At 53.8% G+C, this 17,859-nt stretch overlaps 1 protein-coding gene across 2 annotated transcripts in view; it reads right to left on the minus strand.

Moving 5' to 3' along the window:
- Nucleotides 1-17,859, minus strand: part of IFFO2 (intermediate filament family orphan 2) — a 48,546-nt gene continuing 30,687 nt past the window's right edge. Inside the window, exons 2-9 of one of the 2 annotated variants that reach the window (XM_059914959.1) lie at nt 14,490-14,550; nt 13,106-13,201; nt 11,798-11,938; nt 10,302-10,441; nt 6,096-6,216; nt 5,867-5,959; nt 4,805-4,935; nt 1-3,587 (exon numbers count right to left, since the gene is read on the minus strand). In XM_059914959.1, coding sequence (XP_059770942.1) covers nt 3,482-3,587; nt 4,805-4,935; nt 5,867-5,959; nt 6,096-6,216; nt 10,302-10,441; nt 11,798-11,938; nt 13,106-13,201; nt 14,490-14,550 — 889 coding nt within the window. In that variant the 3' untranslated portion in view covers nt 1-3,481. The remainder of the gene's footprint in view (nt 3,588-4,804; nt 4,936-5,866; nt 5,960-6,095; nt 6,217-10,301; nt 10,442-11,797; nt 11,939-13,105; nt 13,202-14,489; nt 14,551-17,859) is intronic. The other variant, XM_059914966.1, reaches the window with a different exon arrangement.

Below are 17,859 nucleotides of genomic sequence, written 5' to 3' on the forward strand. Positions count from 1 at the left end.
AATTCCCCACTGCCCACCCACTCCCACAAGTGCCCAGCCCCCTGGACTTCAAAGGACCAAGGAGCTGGGGGATCAAGGGACAAGGAAATGAGGTGAGGGGTGACCTACACTCTGCTGAAGCCGCTCGTGGGTGTGGATGAGTAGGTGGTGAGGATGCGGAGACAGGTGAGGGGTACTGATTATATTAAATCCAGCAGCAACATGCATCTGTCCACAGAAAAATGCTGGGCTACCATAACTGCCTACCCTAGATTTAAAAAAAAAAACTTTCCTTTCATAAAAATAGATGAGAGTCTCTTGCTTTATAAATAGATTACATTTAGCTTAAGTTACACCTTACATGATCCCCTGCCCCACACCCTCTCCCCCATCCCAAGCCAAAGTGGTTTGATTCTCCAAAGGTCATCTGAGCTACATCCATAGAGCTAAGTCCATGATGGACAGGCCTGTCAGAGACCTCTAGACATACTGCCACAAGAAAACAAAATGTGTTTACTTGCCAATCATTTTTTTCCCTGTTCAGAGTCTCAGAGAAGTGTGTGTGTGTGTGTGTGTGTGTGTGTGTTCCACAAACAGGGAGCCCAAAGGAAGCTATTCTCCCTGTCCCTCCCCAATCCTCTCTTTTTATAAAACCCCCCAAAATAGGAGAGTGAGAGAGGGCAGCACAGGAGAGCCCATCTGAGACCAATTCTAAAATACCAATGTCAATATGACACTGGGCTGAGAAATAGAAAACCAAAATTCAGTATTTACATCTTTACAAAGGATGGACCAGTTCATCCCAACTGGACCTGGTGCTGCCCCAGCGAGCGTTGGGGTCTTTCTCGGCAAGCTGTGGGCCCATGGCAAGGGTACAAGCGGGGCCCACTGGCAACTAACTCAAAAAAGAACTTGGTGGGGAGGGAGGCAGCCAGGCCAAAACCAGGACCGCACCCTGAAGGCAGGTCACTAACACTCTTGCTGTCCCCCCATCCAACAGCCCCAAGTCCTTGCTCCCCAGCAAGAACAGCTATTGAAAACCAGCAAGACGGATCTTTCTGGCCAGCATCTGACTCTGGCTCCTGCCATTTCCATACTCCTCAGATAAATTCAGAGTACGCTAGTCCCCAGAGACAAATATTCTATGTATCCAAGGGGGAAAGCAAAAATAATACCATTGGACAGCAATCACCATGGTAACCTTAGTTACCCCCAAATACTTACATTGTTGCCTAACTGTCTTAACTCTAAAGATAGGTCTGTCACCCTCCCACCACCTTGAGGAAAAACCTGGGGCAGGCCTCCACTCTGCCTACCTGTCCACGGCATTCAATGCCTCCCTCACCCTGGGCAGAGGAGGCCAGAGAGGCGGCCAGTTTCCCGGCCTCCCAGAAACGGAAAATCTTTTCAGCAGCTGAGGTCCAAGCCCAACTGGCTCTGATAACCTTTGGTTAAAATAAAACTAAAACTAAAACAACAATAACAATAACGACAATAATAATCTGATATGTTTGAACCCTGTAACCTTGAGAACAAGGGTCAGTGAGGAGGAGGAGAAGGGGTGATCTCTCCTCCAAAACCTCGTCCCTCCACGTACCCAACAAGGGACTATTTGGCTAATAAGAGATTCTGGGAATGGAAGACTTTCAGCCAGACTTTCACAGGGAAACAGCAGGAGGTTCCTCCACAACAACAACAACAAAAAAGGAAAAAACTCACAATAAAGGCCACCAAGTTCTGATAAATAAAATTACACACAATCACTAACAATCTCCTCTCTCTCCATATATATATATATATTTATATAATATGAATATTATGTACAATGATTTTAAGACTGCAAAACAGGTGGGGGAAAACGGAAGAGAGAGGAGGTCCTTACAGATCACTGGTACCCTGGGAGGAAAGACAGGGGGCCTGATCTACACAAGGCCAGATTTCCCCCTCTGCCTGCAGACACAAGCAGTGGGTAGCAAGGAGCTCTGGGCCTTGGGCACATTTTGCTCCTCTGACCTCCAGGGGGAGCTCCTGGGCCAACCAAAACAAAAATCAGCAATCACACCCACAGTAGTGGGTCCAAAAAGAAATTTAAAAAACGAGCAAAGCTGGCTCTGCTGGCTCCAAGCTGAGATCTGGGGGTGGCCGCCACACAGTGCCCTTTGACTCAGGCCCTCTCAAGTCTGGGGAGATATGGCTCAGCTGAACTCCCCAACTGCTCAATCAGGGAATTATGGAAAAAGGTGAGCTTATGTCCATGAGCAGAACAAGGACGGTTCTTACTCGAGCTCCTACTCTCACCACCTCCTCTCTGCCAGCAGCCCCCGCTGGCTCCCTCCCCTTCCCTTCCCAATGCCTGCCAGTGGCCAAAGAGTGGGCCACCGCGGCACAGTGGAGAACCAAGATGGCGGCGGGCGGTACCGACCCAGCTCCGAGGTGGAGGGGGTAGATACCAGGCCTGGCCCCCTCCAGACTTTCTCACAGAGAAATTACAGATCTATAACCCCTTACTGTTGGCTGGGAAAAACATCAAGTCATCAGGGCAATAAAAGACCCGCTCCCCAACCCCAACCCACAGAGGTCCCAAGAAAGCAAGCAGTCAGGTGGCCGAGGGCCTTACGGGGCCCAGGCCTCGCTAACGACCTTGACCAAACTCCCTCCCAAGTCAGTGCTCACCCTCAGAGGTTGCGAGAGAGATCGCCCTAGCTTCTGCCTCCCTCCCAGCTCCAGGGGAAAACCAGGGATCTAGGAGAGGGCCTACTTTCCACAATGGTATAAGGCAAGCTGCTTTTTTTTTTGTTTTGTTTTTTGCATAGTAGTTTAAACACAGTGAGGTTCCGCCTTCCCCCACAGTGCCTTGGCCCTCTGCTTTGCCACTCGATCCAGAAAGAAAAGAAAAATTTGTCTTCCCTCCCTCCTTCCATCTTTTCTCTCTTTCAGTAAGTGAAAAACCCTCAGGAATTCCCCCACCCAGGCCTGGAAAGCTCGAAAAGGCAAACAGCTCCTTCCTGGGGGGAGGTGGGCCATCCCAAGTCCAACTCCAGCAGAGGAGGGAGGGCAGAGCTTATGGCCAATCAGAGGAGCAGGTGGGAGGGTAGAAAACGGCATTGTACCACGCCAGGGCCCCCCCCACCCCGCACCCTCACCTTAGAGTTTTGTATAAAAACACCTGCTAGGAATAATTCTTTGGAGCTCAAAGTGGCTCAGCTTAAGGGAAAAGGCACAGTTAACACTGCATCGTCCGGACAGAAGTCTGCATTTGTAATGTGGAGAACAATAGAAATTGACAGCACCATTCCTTGGGTGGGTGGATGGAGAAGGGGCACTGGTTGGTGGTGGGCGGAGGGAAGGAAGGAAGCAGCGGTCCGTTGGGGCCTCCAGAGAAGGGAGGGCATAGGAAGTCTGCGTGGCGAGGGCTGGAGCCCCACTTCCTGGCCCCGTGGGGAGAGGCGGGCAGAGGCCCCATCACCAAGACCACCAGGCACGGGCTGGGGGACATCAGTCATCAGCTGACCATGGGCTCCACATCCGCCTCCCGCTCAAACTCATCCTGGATCTCGTCTGTACTTCCTGAGTCGCTGCTGGCCATGGAGCTAGGGGACGGTGAATTCCTGGAAGGCACAAGAGAATGGGGGACATCAGAGGGCAGCCTGAGGACCTCTGAAGGGATTCAAAGAGCTGGAAAGACGGAGCAGCCATTCCTGGAAAACCTAGCCTCAGAGGGGGATCCTGCCCCGAGGCCCGCCCTTGCACCACGTGCCTTAGAATCTTCAAAGCCCAGGAGTTGAACGTGGCTATGGAGACCTATTGGGAGGCCCTGCACCCGCCTCTCTAATTGCTTGGTGCTGAGAGCTCCTTGGGAGCAGAAACCACGGGTCAAGTTCAGTTTTTACATTCCCATCACCTAACACACGTCTGGACAATTAACTCAGAGCCCAAAGGGAGGCCACACAGGACAGTGGTTAATAGCACTGGTTTTGAATTCTCACTTTATCACTGCTGAGCTGGGGGGCCTGGCGCAACCTATTTTCCCTGCCTACGGGCCCGCTCCTCCATCCAAACAATGGAAAAAACAACAGTGGCTTCTGGGAATCAATGAGCTAAAGGTGACATGCTAATAAGCCCAGGGCCACACACACGCAACTTCCCCCTGCCTCTCCCTCTCTTACAGCCCAAACAACAGCCTGCAAGAATATCGTCATGATAAGAGAAACAATTATAATTAATATATCTGTGCTTCATGCCAAGCATTTTATGTGTATTATCTCATTTTATTATTAGCATATCTGTCTTCCCTGAAAGGCTGAGTGTTCCTTGAGGGCAGGGGCTCTGTCTTGGTTCTGGTGTCCCCCAGCAAATAAAAGAGGCCTGATGCATGTCAGTCTCCCGGGGACAGTCCCATATGGCCTTGCGTTGGAAGACGGGAAAGGAAGGAAAATGGCTTCCTAAGGACACAGGTGAGCCCCGGCCACCTCCTCCACCCACCAGCTCAGCAGGAAGTGGGGCGTGGGCTCCAGGAGGGCCGGGGCTGCGAATGTTCTGCTCATCACTGTATCCCCATGGCTTTGCACAGAGCAAGCCTTCAACAGTAGCTGTTGAATCAATGGGGACAGGGTTGTTGTGAGCAGTCACGTGAGATTAGATGTGTTAAGGCATTAGCACACAGTAGGAGGCTAATAGTCATCGGATGCACAGACAGGTGGATGGACGGATGGACCAATGGCCTGGGCAGGTGAAACCACCAGGCTATAAGTTGCAGCCCCACAAATCCCGCCACCCACCCCAAGGATGCCACCACTGCATTGCCAGGGAGGACAAGGCCGGGTACCTGTCTGCGGAGCCTTTGATGAGCCGGCGGCAGGTCTCCATCTGCACGTCCAGGCCCCGCTTCATGCTGCACATCTCCATGTACTCATGCAAGTGTCGGTTCATGTCGCTCTTGGCCGTGGCCAGCTCCAGCTGAGAGGAACCAACATGGCATAAAGGGGAGGCCAAGGCATCCTCCCTCATGGCAGACCACTCAGCAACCTCCCATCCTCAGTGGCGGTGGCAGCATCGGGGCCACCCCAGGACACCACGCCCTCAGGGCCCTCCCTCTGCTCTCTGCTCTCTACATACTGGTGCAGGGCCCCTAGAACCACTTCTGCTGGAAGGTGAATGGTTGCTTAGCAACCACTGGGGCAGCCCTAGCAACTCCACCCTGTCCGGCATCCCCGCAGTCCTTTATGTGGACTGGATTAGAAAAGTCCTGAAGTCTCTCGTGTTTCTGACCCTTCTCCTCTACCAAGTGATACATCCCCCAGGAAAGGAGCTGGCCTTCTCTTTCTCCAGCGTGACAACAGCAGTGACTCTCACTGATAGATGTGGCCCAGCACACAGGCTCCAGAGCTGGGAGAACTGGGCTTACAGGCTGGTTCCTGGCTGGGGGGCCTTGGGCAAGTCACTTGGCCTCTTTTAACCTCATCTCCTCCTCTGTAAAATGGGGCACACAGTACCTACTGCATAGCGTGGAGGCACCCAGGTCCCTCTAGGTACATACATAGGGTATGCGGATACCATGGAGGGTGTATTTTTAAAGGGCTGAGTGCCCAGTGTCACTTGATGTCACTCAAATGTCAGTTCTCATTATTTTGAGATCATCATCTCAGTCAGTAACTTTAAAAAAAAACCTCTCTGGGGCAAACATGGATCACCAACCCCATTTCACAGATTAGGAAACTGAGGCCCTAAGAGGGGTGTGACTTGCCCAGCACTAGGCAGGGAATCAGCAGATCGCCTGACTTCCGATCCTGTGTCTGCCTCGCTCTCCCAGCCCCTGTCCACACGGGCACCTAATCACCGTGAGTCTCGGGGGTCACAACCGGGTGATGTGAACAAGCTAACGCCTCACCTCGATCTGGCCTATGGTCTCCTGGTACTCCTTGTCTCTCGTCTTGAAGAAGGATTCAGTCTCATGGATCAAGTTGCCCAGGTTTTCCTCTTGCTGGGGAAACAGAACAGAGGGGACAACTTAGCTGGGCGGTGAGGGCTGCGGGGAAAGAGTGGGGGATGCGGGATCGTGGAAAGGAGGTGCTCCCGGCGCCTACCTCCCAGCCTCTAAGAAGCCATGCCCGGCTCACCTCGCCCTGCAGGTCAATGCTCGGATTGCAGTTGGTGAAGTCCTCCCAGAGCAGAAGTGTGTCTTCATTCTCCTCCCACGTCAGGCTGTCACAGTCATCGTCGAAATCAAAGGTCTCCCGCCTGTTGGGGGGGACACAGGAGGGCATGAGTGAACAGAGCCAGGCTCCAGGGGCCTGGACAGGGGAGAGCAAGGGACACTGCCCTGATGATTGGGCTCCTGCCAGGTGGCCATCCAAAAAGGCAGGGGCGGTGGCCAAAGGGGACACATGCCTTCTCCTTGGAGTTTAACTCTTTTCAAATGCAGAGTTTATTTACATATTATTTATACAATTTAAAATGTATATTCCTAAAGATGCCAGGCTTTCATTAATGGAGACTAAAGATATTTTCCTCCCGAGTCCAATCTTGTGACTGTTTTCCTTTCATTTAATAACTCATTCCTGGAGCCCCTGCTATGCCTGAGGTGATTCATATAACCTTTTCTGCAACTTGGAAAGGTGGGTATTATTATTATTCCCATTTTACAGATGAGGAAACTGCAGCTCAGAAAGAATAATTCACTTGTCCAAAGCCACACTAAGCTAGGCTGTACCAGAAACTAGGGCTGATAAAAAAGAACAAAATAATGCCATTTGTAGCAACATGGATGGACCTAGAGATTGTCATACTGAGTGAAGTAAGTCAGAGAAAGACAAATATCCTATGATATCGCTTATATGTGGAATCTAAAAAAAAGGGTACAAATGGACTTATCTACAAAACAGAAATAGAGTCACAGATGTAGAAAACAAACTATGGTTACCAGGGGGTAAGGGAGGGAGAGATAAATTGGAAGATTGGGATTAACATATACACACTACTATATATAAAATAGATAATTAATAAGAACCTACTGTATAGCACAGGGAACTCTACTCAATACTTCGTAATGGCCTATATGGGAAAAGAATCTAAAAGAGTGGATATATGTATATGTATAACAGATTCACTTCGCTGTGTACCTGAAACTAACACAACATTGTAAATCAACTATACTCCAATAAAAATTAAAAAAAAAAAAAAAAAAAAAGAAACTAGGGCTGAAAGCCAGATCTTTCTGTTTCCTATGGCTTTTTCCTGCCCATCAAAACATCACCAAGCACCTATTATGTGCTGGGCACGGGACAGGCCACCATGCATGTATTAAAATGCAATTCATTCCATCCTCACAACAATCCTGTGAGGTGAGCATGATTGTTAGTCCCATTTTACAGGTAAGGAAATTGAGGCTCAGAGGGATTAGGTGGACTTCTAGAATAATACATGCTGGAAATCAGATTTGAATGCAAAGCCTGAGTGATTTCTGGGCTTCCCTATTCACTAGAACTGGAAGTAGGGTGATGGACCATACAGGTGTGCCTGGGACTGAAGGGGTTCTGGAGGTGTACAGGTTACCCCAACTGGAGGGGACTGTAAAAATCATTCAGCCCAATATGCCCATTATTCAGATGGGAAGGCTGAGGCCTGCAGGAGTTAAACTGCTTGACCCAGTGAATCAGCTGCAGAGGAAGATGTGGGTCCCATGTCCTGATTCCCATCCCAGGGCTCTCCCCACTGCCCACGCTCACTCCTTCAACTACTTTCTGGATCCTACAGGGCACTGCTCCCAACCTGCTGACAGTGGACCAGGCTGGAGCCACCGGGCAGAGCCCAAGAGCACCCCCGGGAGCCAGGTTCCCCACCAAGAAGCGGTTCCTGCGGGAGCCTGCAGGTGGCTCCCTGCACCCAGGGACCAGAGCTGGGGCAGGGCTGCAGGGTGAGGCGCTGCCCATCCCCCACCCCACCCCCCCAGCAAGACAGTTCCGGGGCGAGCCCCTGGGTCAAGCGTCGTCGACCCATCACCACCTCACATACTAGACTGCTGACCTCACTTCCTTCCCAGCGGCTGGGACAAGAAGGAAACCCCAGCTGAGTAATGGGGAACTGGAAAGGATAGGAAGCTGCCTGCACAAGAGAAAGGGCGCGCCCCTCCCCCCAGATCTGGAGGGCAGGGCTGAGCAGGAGGGTTGGCCACTGTGCAGAGAAAGTAGCAAATTTCTCCCCTTCTCGGCCTGAAGCCCAAGCAACTGATTTTGATCAAAACAAAACAGCCCTGACACGGGTGCATTATTCAAGGAGTTCAGAGGAGCTGGCCCGGGGCGGTGGGGGCTCTGGCTTGGGTCTCAGCCCGTAGCCCGCGGAGATGTCAGCGGGAGGGGGCCAGGGCCCTGCCCTGGTGCCGTCTGCGTGGCCTCGGCTAGAACTACAAGGGTGGAGGGGTGATCAGAGGTTGGCCGTTTTTTTTTTGAACTAGGCAACTTTACAACCAGATCAACCTAATTGGATACTGAACCCAGTTCAGACCTGTCAACGCTCAGGTGCCCATTTTAGCAGCATTGGAAAGAAAGCCCTTTCATACACCTGGGAGCACAGCTTTTTAGCTCACCCCACTTCCTGGGCAGCCTATGGATTCCTGGTGACTTTATGAAAACCAGGGACAACAATTTCTTCAAAGAAGCCCTTTAATTCAACCAAATGAACCCAGCCTGGGTCTCTGGGGCATACAACCCTGCCCTACACTCAGAAATGCCCACAGCAACGTTCAGAAAACCTAGACCCGACCAAGGGTTCTCTTCCAAAGCCCCTCTCATCAACGAAAGATGAGACTATGAGAACTGGGTGTGGGGGGAGATGGTGAAAGATGAATCGAGAGTCTAGGAATCTCCTTGTCACCCTCAAAACAGCAAAGTCCCAAACACAGCCCCATCTCAATGCTTGTTTCAAGGGAACAGCAAGTAGAGGTAAGTGCTGGGCAAACCCATCCCACCCAGGTCCGATTCCCGTCTTCCTGACAAGTCACCAGGGTGGGGATGGTGTGGCAAGGAAACAGAAGAGGGAAATCTCTTCTGAGCACGAAGACAGTGCTGGACCGGTAGTCAGGGGCCCGGCTCTGTCCCAACTTGCCCAGCCCTCTCTGAGCCTCACCTGTGCAATGAAGGGGCTGGGCAGAGTGATCTTGGGACTCTACCATGTTAGGCCAGTCCCGAGCACTGTAGGAAGCATTAGGAGAGGCCTGTGCCCCTAGCTTTTGAAATGAGTATGATGGCAGGAGCACCTGCTAATAGGAGGTGCCCTCCTGGAGGGGCCTGGAAGGTCGGTGATGGCTCACCAGAGGCAAGCACTCGAATCCAGCCAGCCCTGCTGCTGGAAACTCAGGACTCCAGAGAACGGACATCAGGCCAGAAAGTGTGCTGGGCCCTGAGACTCAGACGCAAGGGGTGGGGGAGGTAGGGGTGGAGAGGGAGGACTCCAGTCCTGGGCAAAAGCTGAGTCCTCAGGGCTCAGGGGAGAGAGCAGGCAAGAGCAGGCCAGTGGGGCAGGGAGAAAGGTGGACTCCAGAGACCCGGTCCCAGCCTGCTCTCTGACTCAAGGCCCTTAGATGAGTCAGCCAATGCCCACAGCTGCACCCCTACCCTCCCCAAGCCCACACCGGGATACTCTACGGATTAGAGCCAAAGATGGATCAGGATTGCAAGTATAGCACTGGGTACACCAAGGCTACAACGCATCCCTGCCCCAGATGACTGTACCCAGCCAGGTTCTGGTAAATCGGCTGTCCGCAGGGGTGGGAGAGGGCTGCCCAGATTGGTAGCACCTGACAATTTCCCATCGTGGCAAATATTAAGCTACTGATGTGCCATCGCTAAACCTGGAGTGGGCAGACATGCGTACAATCAGCTTTCACAAGCTGGTGCGAGCCAGCTCCAGCCCACCACGGACCATACCCAGCCCAACTCTGCCACTAACCTGGGCAGCAGCTCAGCCCAAGGGAAAAAAAAATTGTAACTTTGTATGGTGATGGATGTTAACTAGACTTATTGTGGTGAGCAGTTTACAACATATACAAATACCAAAACATGATGTTGCATATCTGAAACTAACAGAATGTTACACGTCAGTTATATTATCTCAATTAAAAAAAATAGAATTGCCCACAAATATGACCACCATTACCAATTTGACCCTTTCTGAAAATGTGAAACTCCGAATCCAAATTCTTTCAGAGCACCGTGCTGGCCAAACAAAACATCTGCAGGCTACTTCCGGCCCAGGTCACCAGTTTGCCACCCCAGCCCTGCCCAACCTGGGGAAACGGAGAGGAGCCCCCAGGCAGCAGGGATACTCACAGCTGGTTAAACATGCGTTTCATCTCGTCTGTGATGTTCATGGAGCCGACCTCGTCATCTGAGAACCGGTTCACCTCCCCGTCCTGCTCAGAGATGTCATCGTCCGAAGCCACCTTACGCTCTTTCTTTTTAGGGACCACCTGACCCGGAAAGGAAAAGATCAAGGTCACTGGGAGGCTCTGCTGGGATGGAGGGCGGAGTGGACGGGGAAGGGAGCCGGCGTCCCACAGGATGGATGGAGCATGGCTGGGGCAGCCACTGCTTGGAAAGATGCCGGGTCCTCTAAGAAGCAGGCGGCGTTAGCAGGAAGCATGAGGTGGGGAGACATGCAGGATGGAGGAACAGATGGCCTGGACCCTTCCCTGCCCTGGGACGCCTGGTGGTTGGGCTGGCTCAGCTCACCCCTTCACCAGAGAGGCAGCCCCATCATGTGGGGAGAAGAGCGGGCCAGACTGGGGCACTGAGTCGCCTGGTATGTCTCAGAGGCAGCCAGAGAGACGGAGAACCCCTTACAGAGGCGCAGACGGCTCCACGCTTCCCAGAGCCCTCCTGCTCCCATGCAAAGTTGACAGGCAGGCAGCCCCAGGTTCAACAAGCTTCCTCCACTCCAAGCAGACAAGACACGACAAACCAGATGAAGGCTGAGATGGTCCCTTGCTTCCCCGCAAAGGGGCAGCAAGAAGGCACGAGGTGGACAATGGGCCCCAGGGAAGCCCAGACCTCACCCCACTCCATTCAAAGTCACATACTTAAAGCGACAACACGCCATACTGCCCTGGGCTCAAGCAAAAGCCAAACCACAACCCAAAACTCAAGAAGCAGCCTTCAGAGAATGACGCACGCCCTTTGGGCAGCTGGACCAGCCCCCAGGCCCTCCCTGGAGGACATTTGCCAGTGCTAACCCACCGCCTTCGCTTGGGACACACACGCTTGCTGGTTGGATGGGGGGAGGGGGGGTGGAGTGAGTCTCGATGTGGGACTGAAAAAGAGTCAACAGCCCCTCTTCTGAATTCTGAGGCTCGTGGACCAGGGCTCAGGCCAGCTCACCCAGCGCTCCCAAAGCCTGGCCAGGGCTCCCCGACCATGGCATTTGTACCCAGCTCCGGCTCCCAGAGGAAGAGGCAGGAAGCAGGGCAGTGGACCCAGGGTGGATGGATGGACTGAGCCCTGGAGGGTCCAGAGACCTGAGTCCTACTCCCAGCTCTGCCATGTCCTTCCTGGAGCCTGTCACACCCACCGCCCCGCCCGGGTGAGCGGTGTCCTCAGCCACTGGATGAAGCGGTCAGCCTTGATGGTGGAGTCAGACGTGCCTATGAGTCTATGCGTCCCTGATTCTACGTTCTCCTGGGGAGGCCAGAGGGTTGGGCAAACGCTACCTCGTAGGGGGAAGGGGCGTGGGCAGGGTGCGAGGAAAACGGGGGTTGGGTGGCCAGGCAGGGGTGGAGGGCGGTGGGCGGCTGGGAGTGGCAGCTGGTGAGCAGGGCAGCCCTAGTCACCTGGAAGATCTTGGACACGTCTTCCGAGTTCCGCTGCTGTGCGACATCGCACAGCTTGGCCGTGATATCGATTCGGCGGCAGATGTCCATGTCCACCTTCATGGCCTTTTCTTGGATCTTTGTGTCCAGGTCTGTCATGGGCTGCAGGGAGGACAGCAGGGGGTTACGTGAGCGAGGGATGGAGCAAGCATGGGGGTGGGGAGGCACTCCCAGGCTCCGACTGGATAGAGGGGTGGGGAGACCCCCAGGTGTCGGGCGGGAGGCCCCGCAGTCCAAGGGGGTCCTTGAGCCTTTTCTGGACTTGAAGGGTCGGGCCAGCTGCTCGGGTTCAGGGCAGGGGGCGGAGGGACTGTGGGAGCCTAGGGCTTCGGCGCCGAGTGGACAGTGTGTTTGCCGGTCACCCTAAGGGCTGGAGGGCATCCTCTCAGCAGATACAGCGTCAGTGTTTATTTTGTCAGAGCAGAGAAAAAAGAAAGACAAGTCCCACTGCTGAAAGACCCCCCTGCTTTCCCACCGGGCCTGCTCCCCCTGTCCCCCACACAGAGATTCCTCCCACGGCTGATGGTTGGGGCTGCCTAGGATGGGGGGTCCCCTGGACCCCGGTGAGGGGAAGCCACATGGCCTCTTCCAGCCACCCCAGCTCCACGCCTCTCAGGACCAGAACTGCTCCAGGCTGAGTCACCTGTACTGGGCTCCTTCTCCTTTGTGGAGACTCTCTCTACATACTACCCGCTGCTTGAAGGTGGCAGGAAACCAGGTCCCCAGTAGGAAGGAGGCCCTTGCTGCCATCAGCTGCCCCTGCCCACGGTTACTCAGAGGGACTCCGATCGTCCCAAGGATGCGCACACTGGCCTGTCCCGACTTTACAAAGCAAACCCTGCTGAAGGCCGCTGGCCCGGGGAGCCTCTCAGGCCGGCGCAGATCAGACCCGGGGTCTCCTTCAACCTGCCATTGGCCGCCACTGTGCCCAGACACAGAGGCCCATGGCCACCACCCGCCCTCACCGTGGTGAGCTGGCAGGAGATGGAGCAAACGCACACAGACCATCAGAAGAGCCCCAGGGAGGGCGGGATGGGTTAAAGCAGCGGATTAATGCATCTCTACTCAGACCAAGGGAAGCGGAAGTGGGGAGGGGGCAGGGAGGGGGGCCTGGTCTCCGATGCATCCGTCATCCTCACGGGTCAAACGCAGCCAGCCAGGATTCTAACTAGAAGCCGAGCTCCGGGGCCTTGGAGTGAATGAAGCGTTTTGCATGATGGCTGTGGGCGGAAGTCATGATGCCTGGGGGTGGCGGTCGGTGGCACTTACGTCACTCATGAGCCCCTTAAACACCACCAGCTCGGCCTTGAGACGCTCAATCTTCTCGTTCATCTCCTCCTGGATGGCTTCTGCCTCTTGCGCTGCCTACGGGGGATGGAGATGGGGGAGGTTTTAGGGGGGCTGGTCTCCCTGTTGGAGGGGAGGGGAATGGACACCTGGGTCCAGAGCCCCGGACACCTGACATCCAACCAAGCCGGGTGCCTTTGTGCCAGGGAAGGAAGGGGTGCCAAAGACCTCGTCCCAGCCTGGGTCCCCACTCAGCCCTCGCTCAGCACAGGGCATCGCTCAGCCTAAAACACTTCTCCAAGGATTATTTATTGTATGGAAAAATCCATGGCAGACATCAAGAGAAAAAGTGGATGTAAAAGGGATCCCAGTAGTAGGTCAATTCACGTGAAACTGCCAAAATCTCTGACCATCTTCGATCTCCAGAATGGCAATGTCACATGTGCCAGCCTAACCGAACATCCCCACCTCGGGCTTGTGTGTGTCTGCACAGAAAAGACCAGAAGGTCACACACCAATTTATCAACAGTGGAGGGGGGAGAACTGGAGGTGAGTTTTATTTTCTTCTCTGTGTTTTTCTGAATTTTCTAGGTATTTGACCATGAGCATGTTATGTGTGTAAAGCAAAAAGTACTTTTCTTATAAAAGAAAGCGGAGTGGGGGGACGTTCATCCTTTTCCTTCTGCATATTGACATTATTTTAATCTGTCTCTAACTTCCTTAGAAGATCAGTGTTTATTTTCTTTCTTTCTTCTTTCTTTCTTTTTTTTTGGGGGGGGGTGTTATTAATTAATTATTTATTTATTTAGAGGCTCAATACTTTAAATATCAGAAGACAATTTTTTAAAATTGCTTTTAAAGCTCTTTTTTTAAAAGAGCTTTCCATGCCTTCTCATGGACTTGCCATTCTTGTGCCCATTTGGCTGATAGGAAAACAGAGGCCGAGAAGGTAAAGTTTGTTGCCCGGCGTACACAGCAGGCGAGTGAGAAGCAGGGCCCAGAACACAGAGCCACCGAGCCAGAAGAGCAAAAGAATGTCCTCATGCCCGCTGCTGAGCACCTGCCAGGGCTGGGAGCCCACCTGATGATGTGGCCACCCGCCCTGTGCAGGGCACTCAGCCCCGAGTCTGTTCCTGCATGCCAGGGGCAGCACCAGGATTCCTGTGCCCAAGCTTTTCTGCAACTCTTGTGCTGGTGCCTTCCCAGCCCCGAAGGAGGGGAGGCGGGAGAGGCCTCCGGCTCCATCGAGGAGAGACTGAGGCAGCAGGAGGTAGCAGAGTACAGAGGCTGTGCTGGGAACTGCCCCCGGCTTTGCCCCTTGGCCACGTGGTTCTCCCGCGAGCCTCTGCTGGTCAGGACCTCTCACCTCCTGCAGCGTGTCCACCATGGTCTGTAGGTTCATGCGCTTGGCGAGCTCCTCCTCCCATCTGCAAGAGTCAAGAGGGACAGGTGGTCAGAGGGTGGCCTCCCCAGGCCAGTCCAGCCTCAGACACAATGCCAGCACCCACCCTGGGCCCGTCCCCGGGCTGGGCAAGGAAGGTGCAGCAGCGACTCCATCCTTGCCTGCCCCTCGGGAACTCCCAGTCTAGGGAGCTAGATGTGTGGGACAGCCAGGTGACCCATGATACCAGGTGGTGGTGACGGGTGCCAGGCTCCAGGCATGAGCACAGCACCACCGGGAGATGACGGCAGGAGGGACCGCCAGCCCCCCACACAAACTGTGAAGCACTGTACAAATGCTACTGCTCTTTCCGTTCCTGTAAGACATGGTACTGAAGCTGCTCTCAGGAGCAAGGCTGCAGCCAGCACCACTTTCAGGCTCTCCTTTGCAACCACAAGAAACAAATTTCATCGTGCCAACCATCGCAATCTCGGAGTCAATTTGTCCTACCACCTACCCTAACCAACAAAGACATCTCCTACCTAGCTGCTATCATCCCTATCTTACAGATGAGGAAACTGAGGCTCAGAGAGGTTAAACACCTTCCCCAAAGACACACAGCTAGTTAGGGGGTGGGGCTGGACTTCAAACCCAGGTCTGTTTTATTACATTAAAACAAAAAATAAATATAACTCTCACTTATTTAATGCTTATTAAGTGCCAGGCTCTATTCCAGGGGCGTTACATATGTCATCTTGTTTGTGTATACGTGGGCTGAAGTTGAACAGGAAAGGACAAAGGGGAGAAGGCACATGGGGGCTCTGAGTATACCTCCAGCATTAACCGGAGGCAGGATGGGATGATAATAATTAGTTACCACAACAATACCAGCCCACCTTGACTGAGTGCTTACTTTGTACCAGGCACCATTCTACGTGATGTAATTCAATCCTCAAAACAATCCTCTAGCCTAGGTGCCACCATGATCCCCACGTTACAGGTGAAGCAAGCAAGGCAGAGTCAGGTACCCAAGGTCAGGGTGAGGACAAGTGGGGCCAGGACTCAAACCCAGGCTGGAGACTCCAGATTGAGTGCTTGTAACCCTGCCAGGCTTCCTGTAGACCCAGGACCCATCAGAGCCCTAACGCACTTCCCACCCAGATGCCCCTCCTTCCCCAGAGGGACAGGTCCTTCTCCACCCCCCATCCTGGGAAAGACAGACCAGGAGTTTCTCTCTTTCTTCACCCTACGGCTGCCTCCCTACATGGCCTCAGAGCAGGCAGGTCTGGAAGCCTTTTAGGATGCTGTCGGGGCCAGCTAAAAATAGGCCAGAGGGGAGGGATGGCTGAAGAGTGGGTTACGTCACCAGCTTTTGGAAGCAAGAGAAAACGGATACTGTTTGCACACACAGAGGAAAATTCCTCTTCTTTCCCACAGGAGACACGACGGCCCTGGCCAGGGCTCCCAGAGGACACACTCGCCACTCACCCCCCATCCCCCGTTCCCTTCGGTCTTTACCAGCCCCCAGTGGTGGCAGCCAGGCCTAGATCTTCTGTGGGCTGCAGAGTTCAGAACCCAGTGGGCAGTGGGGCTGGGACAGGGGTCCTGGCAGGGATGAGGAACACAGAGGAAGCTAAGGAGGGGCAGCAAGAGAATCTAAGGATCTAACCCAGGTGGGATCATCTCACTGAACACCCTCGTTGTACAAATAGGAAAACTGAGTCCAGCCCCAGGCCCAGTGTGGGGAACAGGAATCCCAGGTGGGGAGAAGTTCAAGGCTGCCCTCACCTCGCCCAGCAGCATGGGGCATCTGGGGCTCCCCTCAAGGGAGGCCAAGGCCCAGAACACAGGTCCCGAGCTGAATCATCTTTACTGGCCACGCTGCCCTGAGTGGGGCAGGGGGCTCAATTCCAAAGCCGCTGAGCAGACAAGGGACAAGGGAGAGCCCGGTGTGGCGCTGGCTGCAGCCTGGCTCCTGAGGCCAGCCTCACTACTGCATCTTGCAGCAACACCAGGGGCAGCAGAGGAGGGGGCAGTGAGGGTTGAAGATGCGGGCACCCAGGGACATCTCTCCCCCATACACACCCATTTCCAAGACGGGCTTTTGGGGATAAGGCCCAGCCCCTCCTCACTTTTCCTTTAAGCAAACTTCTTGTGAGGAAGGTGGGGCAGGGGTCAACAGACCCATTGAACAGACGGGAAAAATGAGGCCCAGCAAAGGAAAGCAACTTGTCTCAAGTCAACTCAGAGCGAGAACTTAAGCCACGTCTTTGGATCTCCAGACACATTAGCTGTAGTAGCAGCAGCCACTGATTGGCGAGCACAGTCTGAGTCCCACGCACTGGGCTCAGTGCCTTGTACACATCTCATCGGCTTTCATGCGAATTATTAACACTCTCGGGTAAAGAAATTTTCCCCAAACCCATTTTGTAGATGAGAGAGCTGAGGTTCAGAGAGGTGAGGTAACTTGTCCAGGGTCACACAGCTAGTAAGCAAGGATGGGACTCAAGCCAAGCTCATGCTCTAAAGCATCCAGTTTCCAACTGTGATTTGCATGGGAATCACCCGGGGAGCTTGTTCACGTGCAGACCCGGATTCAGCAGGTCTGGGGTGGGGCTCATTTCTAATGAGCTCCCTTGCAGAAGGCACTTTGGTGGCCCCCTCGCCTCTCTAAGCTGCACCCCAGATGAGCTTGCACAAATGACTTCATGGGCCTTTTATTACCAGAGCTGGATGGGTGGGCAGCCAGTGCACCTGCCCCCAGGAGACCCAAGAAGGACCCCTGTGTGTTGACAGCAGCTGGCTTGACAGACCAAACCCGCTGCCTACGCTGACCTCCCCTCCCAGCCGCAGCGGGAAAGCTTGGCTTTGCCAGCTTCAATGTTGACAGTGCAGAAAAGCTTTGCCCTTCAGCTGCTCTGGCTGACTGGGGTGAAAGGATGGATGAGTGATGTTTCTTAAGGCGCCCCAGATGCCCTGCATTTATTGCAACTCAGCCCAGAGAGAGGGAGCATGCAGCTTAACCAAAAACTGGTCAACCAAGTTGTGGGCTCTGACATTCCAAAACCTGCTTCCCAGGCACGGCCCCCTCTCCTGATCTGGATCTGCCCACAGGAGTAAGGTTTCAACAGGATGGAAGTTTCAGGCAGCAGGACCAACATAAGCAAAGACAGGCCAGCAGGAAGGCCAGGGAGTAGCCAGCTGCCACCAAGAGGGGACACACCTACAATGGGTCAGGGGCTGGTGGATGTCATGTCCTTTAAGCCTTTGCCCTCCTGACTTTCATGTGTGGCCCATTGCTGAGCACAGGAGCTCACACAGCGGCTGTGAAGCTGCAGAGAAACCTCCTCCCCAT

Source organism: Balaenoptera ricei, chromosome 1 (genome assembly GCF_028023285.1).
Source record: "Balaenoptera ricei isolate mBalRic1 chromosome 1, mBalRic1.hap2, whole genome shotgun sequence".
Lineage (NCBI taxonomy): Eukaryota > Metazoa > Chordata > Mammalia > Artiodactyla > Balaenopteridae > Balaenoptera > Balaenoptera ricei.